The sequence below is a fragment of the Oncorhynchus kisutch genome, linkage group LG15 (genome assembly GCF_002021735.2).
Source record: "Oncorhynchus kisutch isolate 150728-3 linkage group LG15, Okis_V2, whole genome shotgun sequence".
Classification (NCBI taxonomy): Eukaryota; Metazoa; Chordata; class Actinopteri; order Salmoniformes; family Salmonidae; genus Oncorhynchus; species Oncorhynchus kisutch.
The window spans coordinates 78,178,865-78,200,973 of record NC_034188.2 but is presented as its reverse complement, the minus strand read 5'-3'; the positions used below and the strand labels follow the sequence as shown (position 1 = coordinate 78,200,973).

The 22,109-nt window shown below is 48.0% G+C and overlaps 1 protein-coding gene across 6 annotated transcripts in view; it reads left to right on the top strand.

Annotated features, from left to right (window-relative positions):
* robo2 (roundabout, axon guidance receptor, homolog 2 (Drosophila)) overlaps nucleotides 1-18,167 on the top strand; it is a 375,041-nt gene extending 356,874 nt beyond the window's left edge. For 5 of the 6 annotated variants that reach the window (XM_031791154.1, XM_031791152.1, XM_031791149.1 and 2 more), the window contains 5 exons: nucleotides 6,895-7,080; nucleotides 7,596-7,754; nucleotides 8,726-8,998; nucleotides 12,388-12,585; nucleotides 14,181-18,167. In XM_031791154.1, coding sequence (XP_031647014.1) covers nucleotides 6,895-7,080; nucleotides 7,596-7,754; nucleotides 8,726-8,998; nucleotides 12,388-12,585; nucleotides 14,181-14,182 — 818 coding nt within the window. In that variant the 3' untranslated portion in view covers nucleotides 14,183-18,167. The remainder of the gene's footprint in view (nucleotides 1-6,894; nucleotides 7,081-7,595; nucleotides 7,755-8,725; nucleotides 8,999-12,387; nucleotides 12,586-14,180) is intronic. The other variant, XM_031791151.1, reaches the window with a different exon arrangement.
* The last annotated feature ends 3,942 nt before the right edge of the window (nucleotides 18,168-22,109 follow it).

Sequence of the window (22,109 nt, the reverse complement as noted above, 5' to 3'; positions counted from 1 at the left end):
TTATCTCTCCACAAGTCTCTCCCTGCTCCCCACCGTTTGAAAGCACAGACACGGTCCCAGCTCCAGAGCTAGTGGGAAGGGCAGAGAGAGTAAGGAGGAGGAAGGGGGGATTTATCGTGGCCACCATTTTGAGGCTGTGGAAAGAGGAGTGCAGGAGCTTGTTATTGTTTTAATAATATGTCATGCGCACTGTAATACATCATATTTTTCTAAAGACAAAAGTGAATCCACCTGCGGCTGTATTAAATGCCCATGGCTGGGCTGATATGAAAACACAGAGGTACTATATCCCAGGGTTACTAATGCTGCAGTATAACATCCTCAGTGATCTCAGATAACATCCTCAGTGATCATTCTCTAGTGAATACTCTAGCTTCTTTACTGCCCCCTGGCTAGTGAATACTGTAGCTCCTTTTACTGCCCCTGGCTAGTGGCTACTGTAGCTCCTTTTACTGCCCCCTGGCTAGTGGCTACTGTAGCTCCTTTTACTGCCCCTGGCTAGTGAATACTGTAGCTCCTTTTACTGCCCCCTGGCTAGTGGCTACTGTAGCTCCTTTTACTGCCCCCTGGCTAGTGAATACTGTAGCTCCTTTTACTGCCCCTGGCTAGTGAATACTGTAGCTCCTTTTACTGCCCCCTGGCTAGTGAATACTGTAGCTCCTTTTACTGCCCACCGGCTAGTGAATACTGTAGCTCCTTTTACTGCCCCCTGGCTAGTGAATACTGTAGCTCCTTTTACTGCCCCCTGGCTAGTGGCTACTGTAGCTCCTTTTACTGCCCCCTGGCTAGTGAATACTGTAGCTCCTTTTACTGCCCCCTGGCTAGTGAATACTGTAGCTCCTTTTACTTCCCCCTGGCTAGTGAATACTGTAGCTCCTTTTACTGCCCCTGGCTAGTGAATACTGTAGCTCCTTTTACTGCCCCCTGGCTAGTGAATACTGTAGCTCCTTTTACTGCCCCCTGGCTAGTGGCTACTGTAGCTCCTTTTACTGCCCCCTGGCTAGTGAATACTGTAGCTCCTTTTACTGCCCCCTGGCTAGTGAATACTGTAGCTCCTTTTACTGCCCCCTGGCTAGTGAATACTGTAGCTCCTTTTACTGCCCCCTGGCTAGTGAATACTGTAGCTCCTTTTACTGCCCCCTGGCTAGTGGCTACTGTAGCTCCTTTTACTGCCCCCTGGCTAGTGAATACTGTAGCTCCTTTTACTGCCCCCTGGCTAGTGAATACTGTAACTCCTTTTACTGCCCCCTGGCTAGTGAATACTGTAGCTCCTTTTACTGCCCCTGGCTAGTGAATACTGTAGCTCCTTTTACTGCCCCCTGGCTAGTGAATACTGTAGCTCCTTTTACTGCCCCCTGGCTAGTGGCTACTGTAGCTCCTTTTACTGCCCCCTGGCTAGTGAATACTGTAGCTCCTTTTACTGCCCCCTGGCTAGTGAATACTGTAGCTCCTTTTACTGCCCCTGGCTAGTGAATACTGTAGCCCCTTTTTACTGCCCCCTGGCTAGTGAATACTGTAGCTCCTTTTACTGCGCCCTGGCTAGTGAATACTGTAGCTCCTTTTACTGCCCCCTGGCTAGTGAATACTGTAGCTCCTTTTACTGCCCCCTGGCTAGTGAATACTGTAGCTCCTTTTACTGCCCCTGGCTAGTGAATACTGTAGGTCCTTTTACTGCCCCCTGGCTAGTGAATACTGTAGCTCCTTTTACTGCCCCCTGGCTAGTGGCTACTGTAGCTCCTTTTACTGCCCCCTGGCTAGTGAATACTGTAGCCCCTTTTACTGCCCCTGGCTAGTGAATACTGTAGCTCCTTTTACTGCCCCCTGGCTAGTGGCTACTGTAGCTCATTTTACTGCCCCCTGGCTAGTGAATACTGTAGCTCCTTTTACTGCCCCCTGGCTAGTGAATACTGTAGCTCCTTTTACTGCCCCCTGGCTAGTGAATACTGTAGCTCCTTTTACTGCCCCCTGGCTAGTGAAACTGTAGCTCCTTTTACTGCCCCTGGCTAGTGAATACTGTAGCTCCTTTTACTGCCCCCTGGCTAGTGAATACTGTAGCTCCTTTTACTGCCCCCTGGCTAGTGAAACTGTAGCTCCTTTTACTGCCCCCTGGTTAGTGAAACTGTAGCTCATTTTACTGCCCCCTGGCTAGTGAATACTGTAGCTCCTTTTACTGCCCCCTGGCTAGTGAATACTGTAGCTCCTTTTACTGCCCCCTGGCTAGTGAATACTGTAGCTCCTTTTACTGCCCCTGGCTAGCGAATATTGTTGCTCCCTTTTAATGCCCATGGCTAGTGACTAGCTCCCATTTACTGTCCCTGGCTAGTGGCTACTGTTGCTGCTGTTTACTGCTAGTGGCTAGCTCCCATTACTGTCCCTGGCTAGTGGCTACTGTTGCTGCTGTTACTGCTAGTGGCTAGCTCCCATTACTGTCCCTGGCTAGTGGCTACTTTAGCTCCCTTTTAATGCCCATGGCTAGAGGCTAGCTCCTGTTTACTGTTCCTGGCTAATGGCTAGCTCCTGTTTACTGTCCCTGGCTAGTGACTAGCTCCTGTTTACTGTCCCTGGCTAGTGGCTAGCTCCCCTTTACTGCCCCTGGCTAGTGACTAGCTCCTGTTTACTGTCCCTGGCTAGTGGCTAGCTCCCCTTTACTGTCCCTGGCTAGTGGCTAGCTCCTGTTTACTGTCCCTGGCTAGTGGCTAGCTCCTGTTTACTGTCCCTGGCTAGTGGCTAGCTCCCCTTTACTGTCCCTGGCTAGTGGCTAGCTCCTGTTTACTGCCCCTGGCCAGTGACTAGCTCCTGTTTACTGTCCCTGGCTAGTGGTTTTTCCTGTTTATTGTCCCTGGCTAGTGGCTAGCTCCTGTTTACTGTCCCTGGCTAGTGGCTAGCTCCCCTTTACTGCCCCTGGCTAGTGACTAGCTCCTGTTTACTGTCCCTGGCTAGTGGCTAGCTCCTGTTTATTGTCCCTGGCTAGTGGCTAGCTCCTGTTTACTGTTCCTGGCTAGTGGCTAGCTCCCCTTTACTGCCCCTGGCTAATGGCTAGCTCCTGTTTACTGCCCCTGGCTAGTGGCTAGCTCCTGTTTACTGTCCCTGGCTAGTGGCTAGCTCCTGTTTACTGCCCCTGGCTAATGACTAGCTCCTGTTTACTGTCTCTGGCTAGTGGCTAGCTCCTGTTTACTGTCCCTGGCTAGTGGCTAGCTCCTGTTTACTGTCCCTGGCTAGTGGCTAGCTCCTGTTTACTGCCCCTGGCTAGTGCCTAGCTTCTGTTTACTGGCCTGAACCATTAGCACAGGGAGCATAGCAGGTGAGAGATGGTTATTTGTAATTACTAATCCCTGTAATTTGAAAATTGCATGGAACCTTCATCTGAATCCTATGGAAAAGAATACAATTGCACTCATGCAGAGTTGATTATGCACGATTTGTTTCAGAATTCAAGACCACAAAAAGAAAGCTAGATTCTACTGTTAGTACATTATGACAACAAGACCAAAGTTTGCTTGACGTCTCAGTTATAGCAGTGTCCCAAAGACACACTGGAGTAGTAGAGAGTTGCAGTTAGTGTGGCTGGAAACTCACTTTGTGATGTGATGTGCTGAGGCAGTGGTTCTGAGCTGAAGGAGAGGATTCGGAAGGAAGCCTCAGTGCCTTGGTTTGGCTGTCTCTTGCTCTGATTTTACTACAATATCTGAGTCTTTGTGGGAGGATTGGACCCAGAAGAATTGCACTCTCACTTTTTACATTTTTATTCTTAGAATCAAAACTCAGAGAGAAAATAGCCTGGTAAGATAAAGGCCAGAAAGTAGTTAGTGTCTTGGGTATTTTCAGTCAGCTGGTGCATGTGTGTGGTTGGCTTTAGTTGATCCTCTCCTGTCACTCTCTGTGCCTGCCTTGGCCAGACCTCTGGCATGCCTACTCCTCTGTGGGCCTGCCTTGGCCCGACCTCTGGCATGCCTGCTCCTCTATGGGCCTGCCTTGGCCAGACGTCTGGTATGCCTGCTCCTCTATGGGCCTGCCTTGGCCAGACTTTTGTCTGTCACCCTCAGTTCTCACTTACCCCATCTCAGTACCCCTCTCATCCCCTCTACTCCCTACTGACCCCCTCTCCTCACCCCTCTCATCCCTCTGTCACCCTACTGACTCCCATCTCAGTACCTCTCTGAGATGGGAGGCTGATCCACACTGCCCCTATCTCAGCCCCCTCTCTTCACCTCTCTCATCCCCTCTGTTTCCACTGACCCATCCTACCCCCTCTGTTCCACACTGAACCCCCCATCTCAGCCCCCCTCTCTTCACCAATCTCATCCCCTCTGTTCCACACTGAACCCCCCATCTCAGCCCCCCTCTCTTCACCCCTCTCACCCCCTCTGTTCCACACTGAACCCCCCCATCTCAGCCCCCCTCTCTTCACCCCTCTCATCTCCTCTGTTCCACACTGAACCCCTCATCTCAGCCCCCCTCTCTTCACCCATCTCATCCCCTCTGTTCTACACTGTTCCCCTCTTCCCCTCTGTTTCCTATTGACCCCCCCTTTCAGTACCCCTCTCATCCCTGCTGCTCCGTCTTTGCCCTCATCCCTCTGTCCCCATGACCTTTACTCCTCCATCTGAGCTCCTTACCATATTTCCCGATTTTCTTCATCACACCATCCGCACTCTGCTTTTCATTTTTGTCTCATCTGCTTGTCTGCGAACCACAGGATTTTGTGTGTGTGTGTGTTTGGGTAAGTGCCACTTCAATGTGTCTGCCAAGCAAGCAGACAGAAAGCTGTCGTATAAGCGGACTGTAATCTCGCCTGCCAGAGTGGCATATTTTTGTTGGCACGATGAAACTTTTTATTGCAAGTACTGGAAAGGATTTATTTAGGAGTATCTTAAAGGATCTAGACATACTAACAGTAACACAGATAGGAAAAACACTTATGGGTTTCCATAAGCTTACAGTATTTCTGCGAAATCTAGATATTGATTATTTTGCATGTGTCATGTGTCAGAACCTTATTATTCTCTATGTTTGTTTAGGTCAGGGTGTGACTCGGGTGGGAAAATTGATGTTTTCTTTGTGTTTTTGGTTCCCAATCAGAGGCAGCTGTCTATCGTTGTCTCTGATTGGGGATCATATATAAGTTGTCATTTTCCTTTTGGGTTTTGTGGGATCTTGTTTTCTTTTCTTTTCGACAATTCTTTTTTTGTTTACCGCTTTTTCTCCCCAATTTCGTGGTTTCCAATTGTTGTAGTAGCTACTATCTTGTCTCATCGCTACAACTCCCGTATGGGCTCGGGAGAGACGAAGGTTGAAAGTCCTCCGATACACAACCCAACCAAGCCTCACTGCTTCTTAACACAGCGCGCATCCAACCCGGAAGCCAGCCGCACCAATGTGTCGGAGGAAACACCGTGCTCCTGGCAACCTTAGTTAACCCGCCACAGGAGTTGCTGGTGCGCGATGAGACAAAGACATCCCTACCGGCCAAGCCCTCCCTAACCCGGATGACGCCAGGCGCCGCCGGTTACGACAAAGCCTGGGCGCAAACCCAGAGTCTCTGATGGCACAGCTGCAGCTGTGCAGCTGTGCAGCTGTGCAGCGCCCTTAACCACTGTGCCACCCGGGAGGCTGGGATCTTGTTTTCTGTATAGTTTATTTTGCCTTACAGAACTGTGCGCTTTTGTTTTTGTCGTTGTTATCTAGCTTTTAGTGTCATCAATAAAAAGAACGATGTACGCCTACCACGCTGCACCTTGGTCCAGTCATTCCACAAACGAGAGCCGTAACAGCATGTGACATTTTCCCCTTTTTCTCTTTAAATCTTCCTGACGGTGATACAACAGGCTGCATATTTCTGCTGCCTTGGTTTAGTGATATAATTGAGCTTCAAGGATTTGGTATTCCTACTATATAACAAGTCAATGCTGCAGGACATTCCACAGATCGTGAAGTGCATTAACAAGGCTTGGCAAGAGAGACAGGTGTTTATAACAGCGACACCATTAGGTGTTTGACTCAACACAGTGTTTAGTGAGCTGCTTCATCTGTGTCACCTCAGGTAATACAGGGGCTCAGCTCTGGACAGGTGTGCCACCTCAGGTAATACTGGAGCTCAGCTCTGGACAGGTCTGCCACCTCAGGTAATACTGGAGCTCAGCTCTGGACAGGTGTGTCACCTCAGGTAATACAGGGGCTCAGCTCTGGACAGGAGTGTCACCTCAGGTAATACTGGAGCTCAGCTCTAGACAGGAGTGTCACCTCAGATAATACTGGAGCTCAGCTCTGGACAGGAGTGTCACCTCAGGTAATACTGGAGCTCAGCTCTGGACAGGTGTGTTGTTTTTCTTTATCAAAAGCAGGCCAAACTCAAGAGGCCTCTGTATATGTGGCGTGTGTGTGAGTGTGTGTGTATGAGCGTGTGTGTGTGAGCATGTGTGTGAGCGTGTGTGTGAGCGTGTGTTTAATGATGGGCAGAACAGAATGAGTGTAGTAAATCACTACTGACCTGCCACAACACTGAGGCCCTGCAGCACAGAGAAACCTGAGATGGAGCCCTAACAACCTGATATTAACCCTCATTACAAGATTCCACAACACATGAATCCATTGAAACCTACAGCCACAGCGCAGATGTTCAATATGGAGAGGCCTTTTGTGTCTGTGGAATTTCCTCGCTTGGGGTCTGGAGGCTATAAAAATGATGCGGTTGGATATTAAAGAGACTCTTACTTGATTTGTGAACACACAAACACACACACACACACACACACACACACACACACACACACACACACACACACACACACACACACACACACACACACACACACACACACACACACACACACACACACACACACACACACACACCCTGTGCAGTGCTCTGATGGTCTAGCTGGTGGTGTCCCTTAGGGTCCATGGTTAACGGCTGGGGGTCAGCCTCAGAGGAAGATGACCGTCACTACTCCAGCCACAGGTCCAGTGTGGGCAGCTCCTCTGACGGGTCCCTCTACACCCAGTGTAGCTTCGCCCAGGCCCTGGTGGCAGCCGCTGACAAGGCAGGCTACCACCTGGAGGGCACCAGCCTGGCCAAGAGAGGTTGGTATATGAGGAGTGGAGCCCCTCCAGCCTGTTCTCTCTGGAACCTCTGTATGACTCAGAAAGAGATGCAGTGATTGATCTACTTCCTGCCATCTGCTGGCTGGTGTTTTCTCCTCTCTACTGCTGTTTGGTGGAGAATCTGCATGGCTCTACAATATGTGGCTGAACAAAGGATACAAACCTTGATTCAACTCTAACTTTCCTCCAGCTTTGCACTCTGACTCCTACCAAATTGGGATAGAGGAAAGATTTCTGGGTGAACTCACTGGTGATTTCTTTGCAGGCTTCTAACACTGCCTGTACTTTCTCATTGTCAAAATAATGGAGTGATTTTGAGGATTTCTGGTGACTGATGAACTAACTGAACCTTCCATGGGATCCTGCGAGCTTCCTGCTTGGAAATCAACATTCTCATCCCAGGCATGCTCTTTAACCCGCCTCTCTCCATGTTCCTCTCAGTACCTCCATTAACCTAGTGGCCTCTCTCTCCACTTCTCTCCTTCCTCCTCCAGGTAAAGGGCTGTCCCACCGGGCCCGGCCCAGCAGTCCCTTCTCTACAGATGGCAGCATGGTGGGCACACACAGCCTGGGCCACCAGAGGGCTGCCCGGCCCACCCGCAAGCCCCGGGGACAGGGCACCGCGCCCCACAAGAGAGACGCCAGTGCAGACGGTAAGAGAGGGATCCTGGATGGCTTGGTGCTTTAACCAGAACTTTCCCAGAACTTTGTATAAGCGGAGACTTACCTCTGACACAAATTACTCATCATCTATACCAGGGCTCTCCAACCCTGTTCCTGGAGAGATACTGTCCAGTAGGTTTTCACTCCAACCCTGTTCCTGGAGAGATACTGTCCAGTAGGTTTTCACTCCAACCCTGTTCCTGGAGAGATACTGTCCAGTAGGTTTTTACTCCAACCCTGTTCCTGGAGAGATAATGTCCAGTAGGTTTTCACTCCAACCCTGTTCCTGGAGAGATACTGTCCAGTAGGTTTTCACTCCAACCTCAATCTAGCGCACCTGATTTGAATAATTAGCTGGTTAAAATACTGACTCAGGATAGTTACAACTGGGGTTGGAGCCTACAGGAGGATAGCTCTCCAGTGGCAGGGTTGGAGCCTACAGGAGGATAGGTCTCCAGTAATAGGATTGAAGCCTACAGGAGGATAGCTCTTCAATAACAGGATTGGAGCCTACAGGAGGATAGCTCTCCAGTAAAAGGGTTGAAGCCTACAGGAGGATAGCTCTCCAGTAACAGGGTTGGAGCCTACAGGAGGATAGCTCTCCAGTGACAGGATTGGAGCCTACAGGAGGATAGCTCTCCAGTAACAGGGTTGGAGCCTACAGGAGGATAGCTCTCCAGTAACAGGGTTGGAGCCTACAGGAGGATAGCTCTCCAGTGACAGGATTGGAGCCTACAGGAGGATAGCTCTCCAGTGACAGGATTGGAGCCTACAGGAGGATAGCTCTCCAGTGACAGGGTTGGAGCCTACAGGAGGATAGCTCTCCAGTGACAGGGTTGGAGAGCCCTAATCTATAAGGACTTGGACAATAATACAATTACTGATTAATACTGATTGACTGATTACTGATATATCACCAGACTGTTACCATGTAGTTAACCACATCACCCCTCCCTCCCAGACCTACCTCCTCCCCCTGACCCCCCGCCCATCCAGGGACCAGGGCCTATCCAGGGAGCCCGTAGTGTAGGCGGTGTATGCCCCCCAACCGAGAAGAAGGCCTCGTCCCTGGAGCGCCAGCCCATGTGTGGTGCCATGCCCCTGTCTGGGCTGGAGGAGATGAAGAGCTGCATGGACAGACAGACACGCACCTCTCTGGAGCGGCACCGCCAGGCCCAGGACAGACTAGCATCAATGGACCGAGGAGACGACCCACGCAGGGGACACAAAACAGGTACTGGACTGGAGGGTAAAAGCAAGTGAAAATGCCAGCACGCTGTCTGAAAGACTCGACCCGATCCAAACATTAGTATAGTGTTCTATCTAATTTGCAGATGCCAATTTCTTGTAATAGCGAACATTACTTTAGAACAATAACTCATATTCCGCACCACAGTATGGAGCCAGTAGATATGTGGTTAGGTCAGCAGCCATTGCTGTACAAAGAGAGATCCAGAGCCCTTAACTGTGTGACAGCAGGGTCCTGATGGCCGCGGTGCCTTGGCAGACCAGAGCCTTTACTAAACCCTGGTGTTCAATCTCCTGCTGAGAGGAGACTGAGCTCCCATGAACAGATTGCACTGTCTGCCACTTGTACTTGTCTTCCAGAATTTCCCCCCTACGCACGCACGCACACACACACACACACACACACACACACACACACACACACACACACACACACACACACACACACACACACACACACACACACACACACACACACACACACACACACACACACACACACAGCCTGTAGGCATCGCCAATGGTGTCCGGCTCCAGCCCAGTCCAGGCAGAAGGCTCTAGCCAGACAGATGCAGTCTAATCACCCCAGCTTTCTCCTCTCAGACAAACAGCGGCCACTCCACCACTCCACCCATCTGTCTGTGTGTGGAGTCATTAGACCTCACCATGCTGTGTTCCTGTCCTGTCTGTGCCAGGACAGACAGAGCAACAGACAGAGAGGCAGACAGAGAGCCAGACAGAACAACAGACAGACAGACCCGGAGATACAGAGAGGTATCACATTTATCAGATTCTTCTTCAGAAGACAATAAGAAGTGCACTCTAAGTTGACTGATACACAGCAGAGTTCATAAGGCTCTCTAAGTTGACTGATACACAACAGAGTTCATAAGGCTCTCTAAGTTGACTGATACACAGCAGAGTTCATAAGGCTCTCTAAGTTGACTGATACACAGCAGAGTTCATAAGGCTCTCTAAGTTGACTGATACACATCATATTTCAGAAGGCTCTTCAAGTTGACTGATTCACAGCAGAGTTCAGAAGGCTCTCTAAGTTGACTGATACACATCAGATTTCAGAAGGCTCTCCAAGTTGACTGATACACAGCAGAGATCAGAAGGCTCTCCAAGTTGACTGATACACAGCAGAGTTCAGAAGGCTCTCCAAGTTGACTGATACACAGCAGAGTTCAGAAGGCTCTCCAAGTTGACTGATACACATCAGAGTTCATAAGGCTCTCCAAGTTGACTGATACACAGCAGAGTTCATAAGGCTCTCCAAGTTGACAGATACACATCAGAGTTCAGAAGGCTCTCTAAGTTGACTGATACACATCAGATTTCAGAAGGCTCTCCAAGTTGACTGATACACAGCAGAGTACGGAAAGTTCTCCAAGTTGACTGATACACATCAGAGTTCATAAGGCTCTCCAAGTTGACTTATACACAGCAGAGATAAGAAGGCTCTCCAAGTTAACTGATACACAGCAGAGATCAGAAGGCTCTCCAAGTTGACTGATACACATCAGAGTTCATAAGGCTCTCCAAGTTGACTTATACACAGCAGAGATAAGAAGGCTCTCCAAGTTAACTGATACACAGCAGAGATCAGAAGGCTCTCCAAGTTAACTGATACACAGCAGAGTTCATAAGGCTCTCCAAGTTGACTTATACACAGCAGAGTTCAGAAGGCTCTCCAAGTTAACTGATACACAGCAGAGATCAGAAGGCTCTCCAAGTTGACTGATACACAGCAGAGTTCAGAAGGCTCTCCAAGTTGACTGATACACAGAAGGTGCCAAAGCATGTCAGTGCTAAAATATACTGACCTGGAGCAGGGGGTGCCACAGCAGGTCAACACTACAATATACTGATCTGCAGCAGGGGGTGCCACCGCAGGTCAACACTACAATATACTGACCTGTAGCAGGGGGTGTCACAGCAGGTCAACACTAAGAGGACTGGCCACCCCACATAGCCTGGTTCCTCTCTAGGTTTCTTCCTAGGTTTTGGCCTTTCTAGGGAGTTTTTCCTAGCCACCGTGCTTCTACACCTGCATTGCTTGCTGTTTGGGGTTTTAGGCTGGGTTTCTGTACAGCACTTTGAGATATCAGCTGATGTACCAAGGGCTATATAAATACATTTGATTTGATTTGAACACTACAATATACCTAGCTGCAGCAGGGGGTGTCACAGCAGGTCAACACTACAATATACTGACCTGCAGCAGGGGGTGTCACAGCAGGTCAACACTAGAATATACTGATCTTCAGCAGGGGGTGCCACAGCAGGTCAACACTACAATATACTGATCTGCCACAGCAGGGGGTGCCACAGCAGGTCAACACTACAATATACTGATTTGCAGCAGGGGGTGCCACAGCAGGTCAACACTACAATATACTGACCTGTAGCAGGGGGTGTCACAGCAGGTCAACACTACAATATACTGAGCTGCAGCAGGGGGTGTCACAGCAGGTCAACACTACAATATACTGATCTGCAGCAGGGGGTGCCACAGCAGGTCAACACTACAATATACTGATCTGCAGCGGGGGGTGCCACAGCAGGTCAACACTACAATATACTGATCTGCAGCAGGGGGTGCCACAGCAGGTCAACACTACAATATACTGATCTGCAGCAGGGGGTGCCACAGCAGGTCAACACTACAATATACTGATCTTCAGCAGGGGGTGCCACAGCAGGTCAACACTACAATATACTGATCTGCAGCAGGGGGTGCCACAGCAGGTCAACACTACAATATACTGATCTGCAGCAGCGGGTACCACAGCAGGTCAACACTACAATATACTGACCTGCAGCAGGGGGTGCCACAGCAGGTCAACACTACAATATACTGATCTGCAGCAGGGGATGCCACAGCAGACACTAACAACTCTGTAGTTGCCTTTCCCCTCTTCATAAGGGCGTTAGCTGGGGGACCCATGTGTGAGCCCACACTGCCCACTGGCACCAACACACTGCAGATGTCATTAGGAGGGAGGTCTGCCAACGGGCTTTCTGTCTCACTATAGTTCCTTCTGCAACCACCACCACCCAGCCAATCCACCTACGGCTGCCCAAATTTACCTAGCCCCCCAAAATGAATCGACAAACAGCCATGTTGTTGAACACTTTTGTTGTCCCTCCCCATGTCATTTCTGTAAATGAGAATGCGTTTTCCTCACCCTCTGCCCCACAGGAGCCCTTTTTCCTCTTGCCAGGCCGTCATTTTAAATAGCAATGTGTTCTTAGTTGACCTGCCTGGTAAAATAAAGTTTAATATAATTTAAAATAAATAAAACACTCTCAACTGCAGTCAGGGTTAGTAGTAACAATCTGAATGTTTCCCTCTGTGTGTTTGTCCAGAAGAGGGGTGCCTGCCCCCCTACAATAAACCCTCATTCCCCTCCCCTGGGGGCCACAGCTCCTCTGGGACAGCCTCCTCCAAGGGCTCCACGGGGCCACGCAAGGGAGAGGGACCTCGAGGGCCACACCAACGGACTGCCACAGACCACAATGACTTCCTGGGGACCAACGGACAGGGACAGTACTCAGGCGAGTTATGTAAGTATCACACCATTTTGTCTACTGTCTTATCACAAGAAGGCATTTTGATGTCATAAGCAACTATATTGATTATATTGACTATATTGATTATGCGTTCGTAAATTCAATCGGGAGTGCCAGAGTACGCTCAAAGTGCCCTCTGGTCATTGGTAAATTCAGAGCGCTGTCAGATTGTCCGTTTGTAAAATCAGAGCGTTTTGCTCTCTGAGTGTTCAGAGCGCACACTGAATGCTCTGGCTGAGGAGTAGGGTTGATCCGAGCGTTCTGACCTCACAACGGCAGTCAAGCACCCAAGCTAACTGGTTAACGTTGGCTATTGTGCTAGCTACTTCCAGACACAAATGAGAGAACACCTCACTCTGAACATTTTACTTCCCCTAGCAAATCAAATCAAATCAAAGCAGGTCTGGTTAGGCTGTTATTATCCAGAGTGTTGGTGACTGTAACTGCAGCTGGCAACAATTTAATTTTAAAAATGTTGCCAACGTTTACTGATACCGGTCATAATCAACAGGTGTTGAGTGTTTGGCAGTTATTCAAATCAAATCAAATGTTATTTGTCACATGCGCAGAATACAACTTACTTACAAGCCCAACAATGCTTTAAAAAGTTAAGATTTTTTTTCTGTAAAAAATAGAAAACAAAAGTAGCATGTAATTTAACAGTAGCAGTAAAACAACAAGTGAGGCTATATACAGGGGGTACCAGTACAGAGTCAATGTGCAGGGGCACCGGTTACTTGAGGTAATTGAGGTAATATGTACATGTCGGGAGAGTTAAAGTGACTATGCATAGATTATAAACAGAGAGTAGCAGCAGCATAAAATAAGGGTCTGATTAGCTGTTCATGAGCCTTATGGCTTGGGTGTAGAAGCTGTTCAGAATCCTTTTGGAACTCGACTTGGCGCTCCAATACCGCTTGCCGTGCGGTAACAGAGAGAACAGTCTATGACCATGGTGGCTGGAGTCTGACAATTTTTTAAGCCTTCCTCTGACACCACCTGATATAGAGGTCCTGGATGGCAGGAAGCTTGGCCCCAGTGATGTACTGGGCCGTACGCACTACCCTCTATAGTGCCTTGAAGTCGGAGTCCAAACAGTTGCCATACCAGGCAGTGATGCAACCCGTCAAGATGCACTCGATGTTGCAGCTGTAGAACCTTTTGAGGATCTGAGGACCCAAGCCAAATCTTTTCAGTCTCCTGAGGGGGAATAGGTTTTGTCGTGCCCTCTTCACAACGGTCTTAGTGTGTTTGGACCATGATAGTTTGTTGGTGATGTGGACACCAACAGGCTCTCCACCTGTTCCACTACAGCCCCGTCGCTGAGAATGGGGGCATGCTCAACCCTCCTTTTCCTGTTGTCCACAATCATCTCCTTTGTTTTGATCACATTAAGGTAGAGATGGTTGCCCTGGCACCACACAACCAGGTCTCTGACCTCCTCCCTGCGCTCTGGCACACTCAGACTAGAGTGCTCTGAAATCTGAGTAGATAACAAGAGTAAATGTATGACCCACCCCAAATGTATATCATTTTGGCAAAGATTTAGCTATGTCTTGACATTGCTGTTCTCTCTGTCTCTCTCACAGAGTGACCTGCCTGCTGTAGGATCTGAACTGAACTGGAGTAAGCCTCGTCGTCCTCATCAGAATTACGCCTCACCTGTTGGTGCAATGAACTTTGTCCTTCTTTGTGTATTATCAGAGGAGAGGAGCAGGAAGATGACGATGATGACCACCATAACAGAACTGTAAATGTGATGTATAAACACAGACATACATACTGTACATCCCACTATGTTGTTGTCCTCAAGAAAATGATTTCCCACCTTCCACCTTCATTTTTTTCAGTCAGAAAAGAGCAAGTTAACAAAATAATGAAAACACCTTTATGAGAAAACACATTTTCAAAGTAACTGTCCTTGGGGAAAAAAGTGAATCTTGTTTCCTGTAAATAGATGATTTACCTTGTTGTTGCATTGCTATGCAAGCCTACTTCAGTTTGAGCTTCTTCATTTCATACTGTTGGTTATATCTACTCATTTGTATTATACGTGAATTGATAGGCTGGTGTGCCATAAAATAATTGTTTTTACGATCCATCATTTGTTAATACTTATCATTGATTAATTATTATCATTATTATTATTAATTATTGTTTTTTTGCACTGCGATTTTTGGTGATAAGCACAAAAGCATAGCTCCTACTGACAGGAAGTACCGGAAGAACATGTGAAGAGGAGTTTCTCTAGAAAGATGAGAAAATATATACTAATGTACAGAGAGATATTAAAGAGTAAGAGGTTGCTTATGGACAGCAACTAAATGGATACCCATTCCCAAGTTAGGGCTAATCAGAAAGCAGATGGTTTTTGTTGTTGTGTCTTTGAGGTTGGGGGCAGAGAAGGGGCAGAGTAGAGACAGAGAGAGGAGGTGTTAATGGTTAGCGCATTGGGCCAGTAACTGAAAGGTTGCTATATCGAATCCCCAAGCTGATAAGGTAACAGTTAACCCACTGTTCCTAGGCCGTCATTGTGAGTAAGAATTTGATCTTAACTGACTTGCCTTGTTCTATAAAGGTTACTTAAAAAAAAAAAATGTATTCGTTGATTATTGGGTTAACGTCATCTGATTCTATTGCAATCTTATAGTCCTACAAATGGACTGCTATAGACTTGTTAGAGCTGGCAGTTGTGAGGTAGTCCAGGCATTGTCTTGTTTTCAGAACATAACACAGCCACATTACAATGGATGTCTAGCTGGGCCCTCATCTTCATGTCAGCGTTTAAATACAATTTATTTGATCTTCATCTCATCTTCTTTGATTCTATCTTCATTGAATTCTAGAGTTTTTGTTTTCATCTGAAGATCATTTATATAATGCGTCGAGCAATATGGACAAAGTGAACATCTAGAATCTAGGCACTGAAACCATAGAGTAGCACTTAGAATACACTATGAGGAGCCTCAAAGCCATAGTTCAATAGGTGTAATATATATTATAAACTGGGTGTTTTCGAGCCCTTAATGCTGATTGGCTGAAAGCCGTGGTATATCAGACCGTATACCACAGGTATGACATAACATTTATTTCTACTGCTTTAATTACATTGGTAACCAGTTCATAATAGCAATAAGGCACCTCGGGGGTTTGTGGTATATGGCCAATATACCACGGCTATGGGCTGAATCGAGGCACTCCGCGAACAGCACTTAGGCATGGTACATTGGTCATATACCACAAACCCCCGAGGTGCCTTATTGCTTAAATCTAAAACTGACATAAGACTTGCTTCCTTTTAATCATCCCACTGTTAAACTCTGGATTGGGTCGAACCCAGTTGTAGTAAGAACAAACAGTAATATTGATGCTAAAGCCACTCTATTACCAGGAAAGAGGCTTTAGGATAGGTCCTTCTTTTGTCTCCTTTGTTATGAGAGTCAAACATTTCTTTTGTCATCCATTTTCACTTTATTTTGCGTAATTTAGAGCACTTAATTTATTTTTTACCTTTATTTAAGTCAGTTAAGAACAAATGCTTATTTTCAATGACGGCCTATGAACAGTGGGTTAACTGCCTGTTCAGGGGTAGAATGACAGATTTGTACGTTGTTAGCTCAGGGATTTGAACTTTGTACAAGTCCAACACTCTAACCACTAGGCTACCCTGCCGCCAATGTACTTGGTTGAGAGCGTTGTCCAGTAACTGAAAGTTTGCTGGATCGAATGCCCAAGCCAACTAGGTGAAAAATCTGTCAGTGTGTCCTTGAGCAAGGCACTTAACCCTAATTGCTTCCGTATGGCGCTCTGGATAAGAACTTCTGCTAAATGACTCAAATGTAAATGTAAAATGTACTCCACATCCATGGCATCCCATGAAAAACAACAATGGCCTGCTTCTGCCTCAACTGTTGTGTATCTGTTTCAGTCCGAGCACTGCAGTCCCTGCCTTGAAGTATGGTACTATGTTATAATTAGCACACAGTAGAACATTAACTAGACTCCCTATTGGGACTCCAATTCCCAGAATGCATTAGATAGTGAAGCAGATACAGGTACAGTCAGAATGGAGAAGAGCCACCTGCAGTAGGAGATCACACTGCCTCTGTCTCTACAGCATATAGCACTACTTTCTATCTGCCTGTCACAACGTGTTTTCCTTCTGCCGCATGGAACTATTCAGCCTCAGATATTCAATTTGTATCTTCTCAAACAATGTTCTTATCATTTTTTAAAGCCTGTTTCTTTGTATGCCTTTTATGAAGTCAAAAATGTTGCTTAACGATGTGTTCGATATCAACGTTCAGGATTTTACCGGTAAAATGTTTATTTAGTCTTCTTTTGTACTGCTTAATGTTGATAAAAGGATAGTTGGAAAGCAAACGGAAGGCTTTGCCAGATATGCTGTTGTACTGTTGTGTTCATGTCACTGTCATTTCATATCATCAACCTAGTGGCCAGTGTTCTGGAAATGAGGTGCAAGGAGTGTCTCAGGTTATTTTACTGTACATTCTGGCGGTGTTCATGTATGTGTGTATATATTCATATGCATCTCCACTCGGTTATTTCATTCCAGTTTCATTGCTGAAAGATATCCCTCGTTTATGTCCGATGCTGTCCAGTTTCATTGCTGAAAGATATCCCTCGTTTATGTCCGATGCTGTCCTGTTTCATTTATTTTCGCCAGTGGTTTTAATTCCACGTTTAACGTGCTGGTCCATCCACCTTAAGACAAGATGTCAGGAACAGAACATACCAAATTAATATTGATACTTCTAATGTGTTTTTGTGTCTTTTTAATAATCATGGTTTTCTTTTAAATCACAGTGTTGTTGTTTTGTATTTATTAAAATGATAATAAAAAGGTATATTGTGAAATATGCATAAAGATTTGTGGAATATAAAATGTTTTTTTTTTGTAAGCTTTGCTGTCGGAGAAGGCCAGGGATGGGCAACTCCAGTCCTCAGGGGCCAGAGTGCTGTTACACATTGTCCCCATCCCTAGCAAACACAGCTGATTAAACTAATTGCATTCTTAACTGAAGATCATGATTAGTTGATTATTGGAGTCAGGTGAGTTAGCTGGGGCAAAAATGTGGCATCAATAAGGCCCACCGAGGACTGAAATTGCCCATCCCTGAGCTGGGCCATAAGGACTTGATTGACTCTCCAGGTCCACAGCAAGTTGCAAAGCTGAGTCATTAGTTGTCAGAGACAATGGAGTCACTGGGTCCTGCATGTTAACAACTCTGCTCCGTCTCATCTCAAAACGAAAGAAACTCAAACTTTTTCCAAACACAAACAGCGATATGCTCCTCATTTGCTTGACAATACAATAGATACAGGTGTATTTTTTGGAAGGTTGGAAAGTACTTTGGCTTTCCGTCTCTTTGGTTCCTTTTCTCAGTATTGTTGGATCTGTGTGTTCGTCTTTTTGCAACAAAAAAAGAGGATTAAAAAAAGAGAAAAAGGACAAGTTGTTGGGTGAAGTCTTTCTGTACAGTGTCGGGCAAGGTGATGCCATCTCTCCAATGCCATTTCTACATTCTGTACAACCTTCTGTATTCCCTTGCATGTCCTTGTCCAAGAAGAGGAAAATAGTGGAGCAAGAAATTCAATTCTCATTCCCATGTCCTGTAAGAATCAATCCAAGTTATTTTATTTCCTTGTACCTGGATCACTATCAACAAATAAAATATTTTTGAAAAATGTGAACCCTTGTCTTTCGCTCCGTTGATTGACAAGGTGTTTTACACAATATCAGTATCTTTCAAAGTCGGCTGGAAAATTTCTGTACCATGGTTTCATTGGCTGACATCTTGAGTATGGATTTTTGGACATACAGTATTTTGTTCTAAGAGAAAGACAAAACCTCTGAAGTCTCCTCTAAAAATAATATTGTTTCCTTCTGTCCTGTGTGTGTGTGTGTGTGTGTGTGTGTGTGTGTGTGTGTGTGTGTGTGTGTGTGTGTGTGTGTGTGTGTGTGTGTGTGTGTGTGTGTGTGTGTGTGTGTGTGCGTGCGTGCGTGCGTGCGTGCGTGCGTGCGTGCGTGCGTGCGTGCGTGCGTGCGTGCGTGCGTGCGTGCGTGCGTGCATGTGTGTGTGGTCGTGCCTGTGTGTACTGTATGTGTTTGAGAGGGTGTCTGACTCAGCTGTGCTTTTTGTGTCAAACCAGTTGACATGCTGCTCCTCTCAGAGAGTGCCAACATCAAACAGAACGCCAAATCCCTCAATGAGACCCGCGCTTTGAATAACACTTAAAATAACTTGAGACAGAAATGTTGCTCAGATAGTGCATTTTATATTTTTCCTTTTTGAACACCAGGATGTGACAAAATAGAGTCAGCAAACGAGGCAGAATGAGGCGTTGATAACTGCTTGGAGGGAAAACTTGCTTTTCTCCTTAACAAGTCGATCAGAGCAACTTAGTTTGCTATGACTTTATTAGCAGATGTCTCATCTGAATGTTAGGTTGCACTGTGTCCCTGTCATTTGGTATGTCTATGTGTACTTACAGACTGCTTTGGGTGATGTTCTTCTGAGCATAGAGAGGCTTTTATACATACCTCCATCTGATTTGTAATGTGAAAGCCAGCTAGTCTGATGGAGTTTAAGGAACGATGGCTCACGTAATGAAAACCAATAAAAGGCTGTTTTATAGTTTGTTCAATTATTTCATTATCCCATTCCTGCTCTCCGCTCCACCTAAATGACAGCAATTATTCATGTTAATATCTTTGATCTCTCTCTACATTTCTCTCCCTCTCTCTCACTCTTGTTTTCTCTCACCCCACTCACTCGTTTTCTTCCTTTCTTTTTCTCTCTCCCTCTCTGTTCTGAATTCTCTGTCTGGGGCTTTAAAACAGCACCTCACGTCTTTCAAGCCAACAGCTCGAGGAACAGCATTCCAAACAGCTCCCCTCACTCTCCACTAACAAACCAAACCTACAATGCGTTAGTAAGAGAAAGTAAGTTAAGAACTAGTTACATTTACCAGTCCTCCAACTCCCTAAATCACTACTCTCTCACTTTCTCTCTCTCTCTCTCTCTCTCTCTGATCAATGTGAATGATTGAAGCAGAGAGTGTGAGAAGGTTAGAGACAGATCTCTGTCCTGTCTCAGAGCAGTGTGTTTTCCCAAGGCCTTCCTTCCCTCCACATACGTGATATTGGAAACGGTTGGAAAATATTTGTCGTCATAATGACAAAGATTCAGCAAACAATCCATCAGTGCTGGTGAAGCAGGGACAAATTCACTATGTCACAACTCAGTCTCAGTCTCAGTCTCAGTCTCAGTCTCAGCCCCAGTCTCAGCCCCAGTCTCAGTCTCAGCCCCAGTCTCAGCCTCAGCCCCAGTCTCAGTCTCAGTCTCAGCCCCAGTCTCAGTCACAATCTCAGCCCCAGTCTCAGACTCAGCCCCAGTCTCAGTCTCAGCCTCAGTCTCAGTCTCAGTCTCAGCCCCAGTCTCAGCCCCAGTCTCAGTCTCAGTCTCAGCCCCAGTCTCAGTCTCAGCCCCAGACTCAGCCCAAGTCTCAGCCCCAGTCTCAGTCTCAGTCTCAGCCCCAGTCTCAGTCTCAGTCTCATCCCCAGCCCCAGCCCCAGCCCCAGTCTCAGTCTCAGCCCCAGTCTCAGTCTCAGCCCCAGACTCAGCCCAAGTCTCAGTCTCAGCCCCAGTCTCAGTCTCAGTCTCAGTCTCAGCCCCAGTCTCAGTCTCAGTCTCAGCCTCAGCCCAAGTCTCAGTCTCAGACCCAGTCTCAATCTCAGCCCCAGTCCCAGTCTCAGTCTCAGTCTCAGCCCCAGTCTCAGTCTCAGTCTCAGTCTCAGCCCCAGCCCCAGACTCAGCCCCAGACTCAGTCTCAGTCTCAGTATCAGCCCCAGTTTCAGTCTCAGCCCCAGTCTCAGTCTCAGCCCCAGTCTCAGCCTCAGTCTCAGCCCCAGTCACAGTCTCAGCCCCAGTCTCAGTCTCAGCCCCAGTCTCAGTCTCAGCCCCAGTCTCAGTCTCAGCCCCAGTCTCAGTCTCAGCCCCAGTCTCAGCCTCAGCCCCAGTCTCAGTCTCAGCCCCAGTCTCAGCCTCAGCCCCAGTCTCAGTCTCAGCCTCAGCCCAAGTCTCAGTCTCAGACCCAGTCTCAATCTCAGCCCCAGTCTCAGTGTCAGCCCCAGTCTCAGCCCCAGCCTCAGCCCCAGTCTCAGTCTCAGGCCCAGCCCCAGACTCAGCCCCAGTCTCAGCCTCAGCCCCAGTCTCAGTCTCAGCCCCAGTCTTAGTCTCAGTCTCAGCCCCAGTCTCAGGCTCAGCCCCAGACTCAGCCCAAGTCTCAGTCTCAGTCTCAGCCCCAGTCTCAGTCTCAGCCCCAGTCTCAGTCTCAGCCTCAGCCCAAGTCTCAGTCTCAGCCCCAGTCTCAATCTCAGTCTCAGCCACAGTCTCAGAATCAGCCCCAGTCTTAGTCTCAGCCCCAGTCTCAGTCTCAGTCTCAGCCCCAGTCTCAGCCTCAGCCCCAGTCTCAGCCCCAGTCTCAGCCTCAGCCCCAGTCTCAGTCTCAGTCTCAGCCCCAGTCTCAGTCTCAGCCCCAGTCTCAGTCTCAGCCCCAGTCTCAGCCCCAGTCTCAGTCTCAGCCCCAGTCTCAGACTCAGCCCCAGTCTCAGCCCCAGTCTCAGTCTCAGTCTCAGCCCCAGTCTCAGCCTCAGCCCCAGTCTCAGCCCCAGTCTCAGCCTCAGCCCCAGTCTCAGTCTCAGTCTCAGCCCCAGTCTCAGTCTCTGTCTCAGCCCCAGTCTCAGTCTCAGCCCCAGTCTCAGTCTCAGCCCCAGACTCAGCCCCAGTCTCAGTCTCAGCCTCAGTCTCAGCCCCAATCTCAGGCTCAGTCTCAGCCCCAGTCTCAGTCTCAGTCTCAACCCCAGCCTCAGTCTCAGCCCCAGTCTCAGTATCAGTCTCAGTCTCAGCCCCAGTCTCAGCCCCAGTCTCAGTATCAGTCTCAGTCTCAGCCCCAGCCTCTGCCCCAGTCTCTGCCTCAGTCTCATTCCTAGCCTCTGTCTCAGCCTCTGTCTCTGCCCCAGCCTCAGTCTCAGCCCCAGCCTCAGTCTCAGCCTCAGTCTCAGTCTCAGCCCCAGCCTCATCCTCAGTCTCAGCCCCAGTCTCAGCCCCATTATCAGCCCCAGTCTCAGTCTCAGTCTCAGCCCCATTATCAGCCCCAGTCTCAGCCTCAGCCCCAGTCTCAGCCCCAGTCTCAGTCTCAGCCCCAGACTCAGCCCCAGTCTCAGTCTCAGTCTCAGCCCCAGTCTCAGCCTCAGCCTCAGCCTCAGTGTCAGTCTCAGTCTCAGCCCCAGTCTCAGTCTCAGCCTCAGTCTCAGTCTCTGTCTCAGTCTCAGCCCCAGTCTCAGCCCCAGTCTCAGTCTCAGTCTCAGCCCCAGTCTCAGTCTCAGCCCCAGACTCAGCCCAAGTCTCAGCCCCAGTCTCAGTCTCAGCCCCAGTCTCAGTCTCAGTCTCATCCCCAGCCCCAGCCCCAGTCTCAGTCTCAGCCCCAGTCTC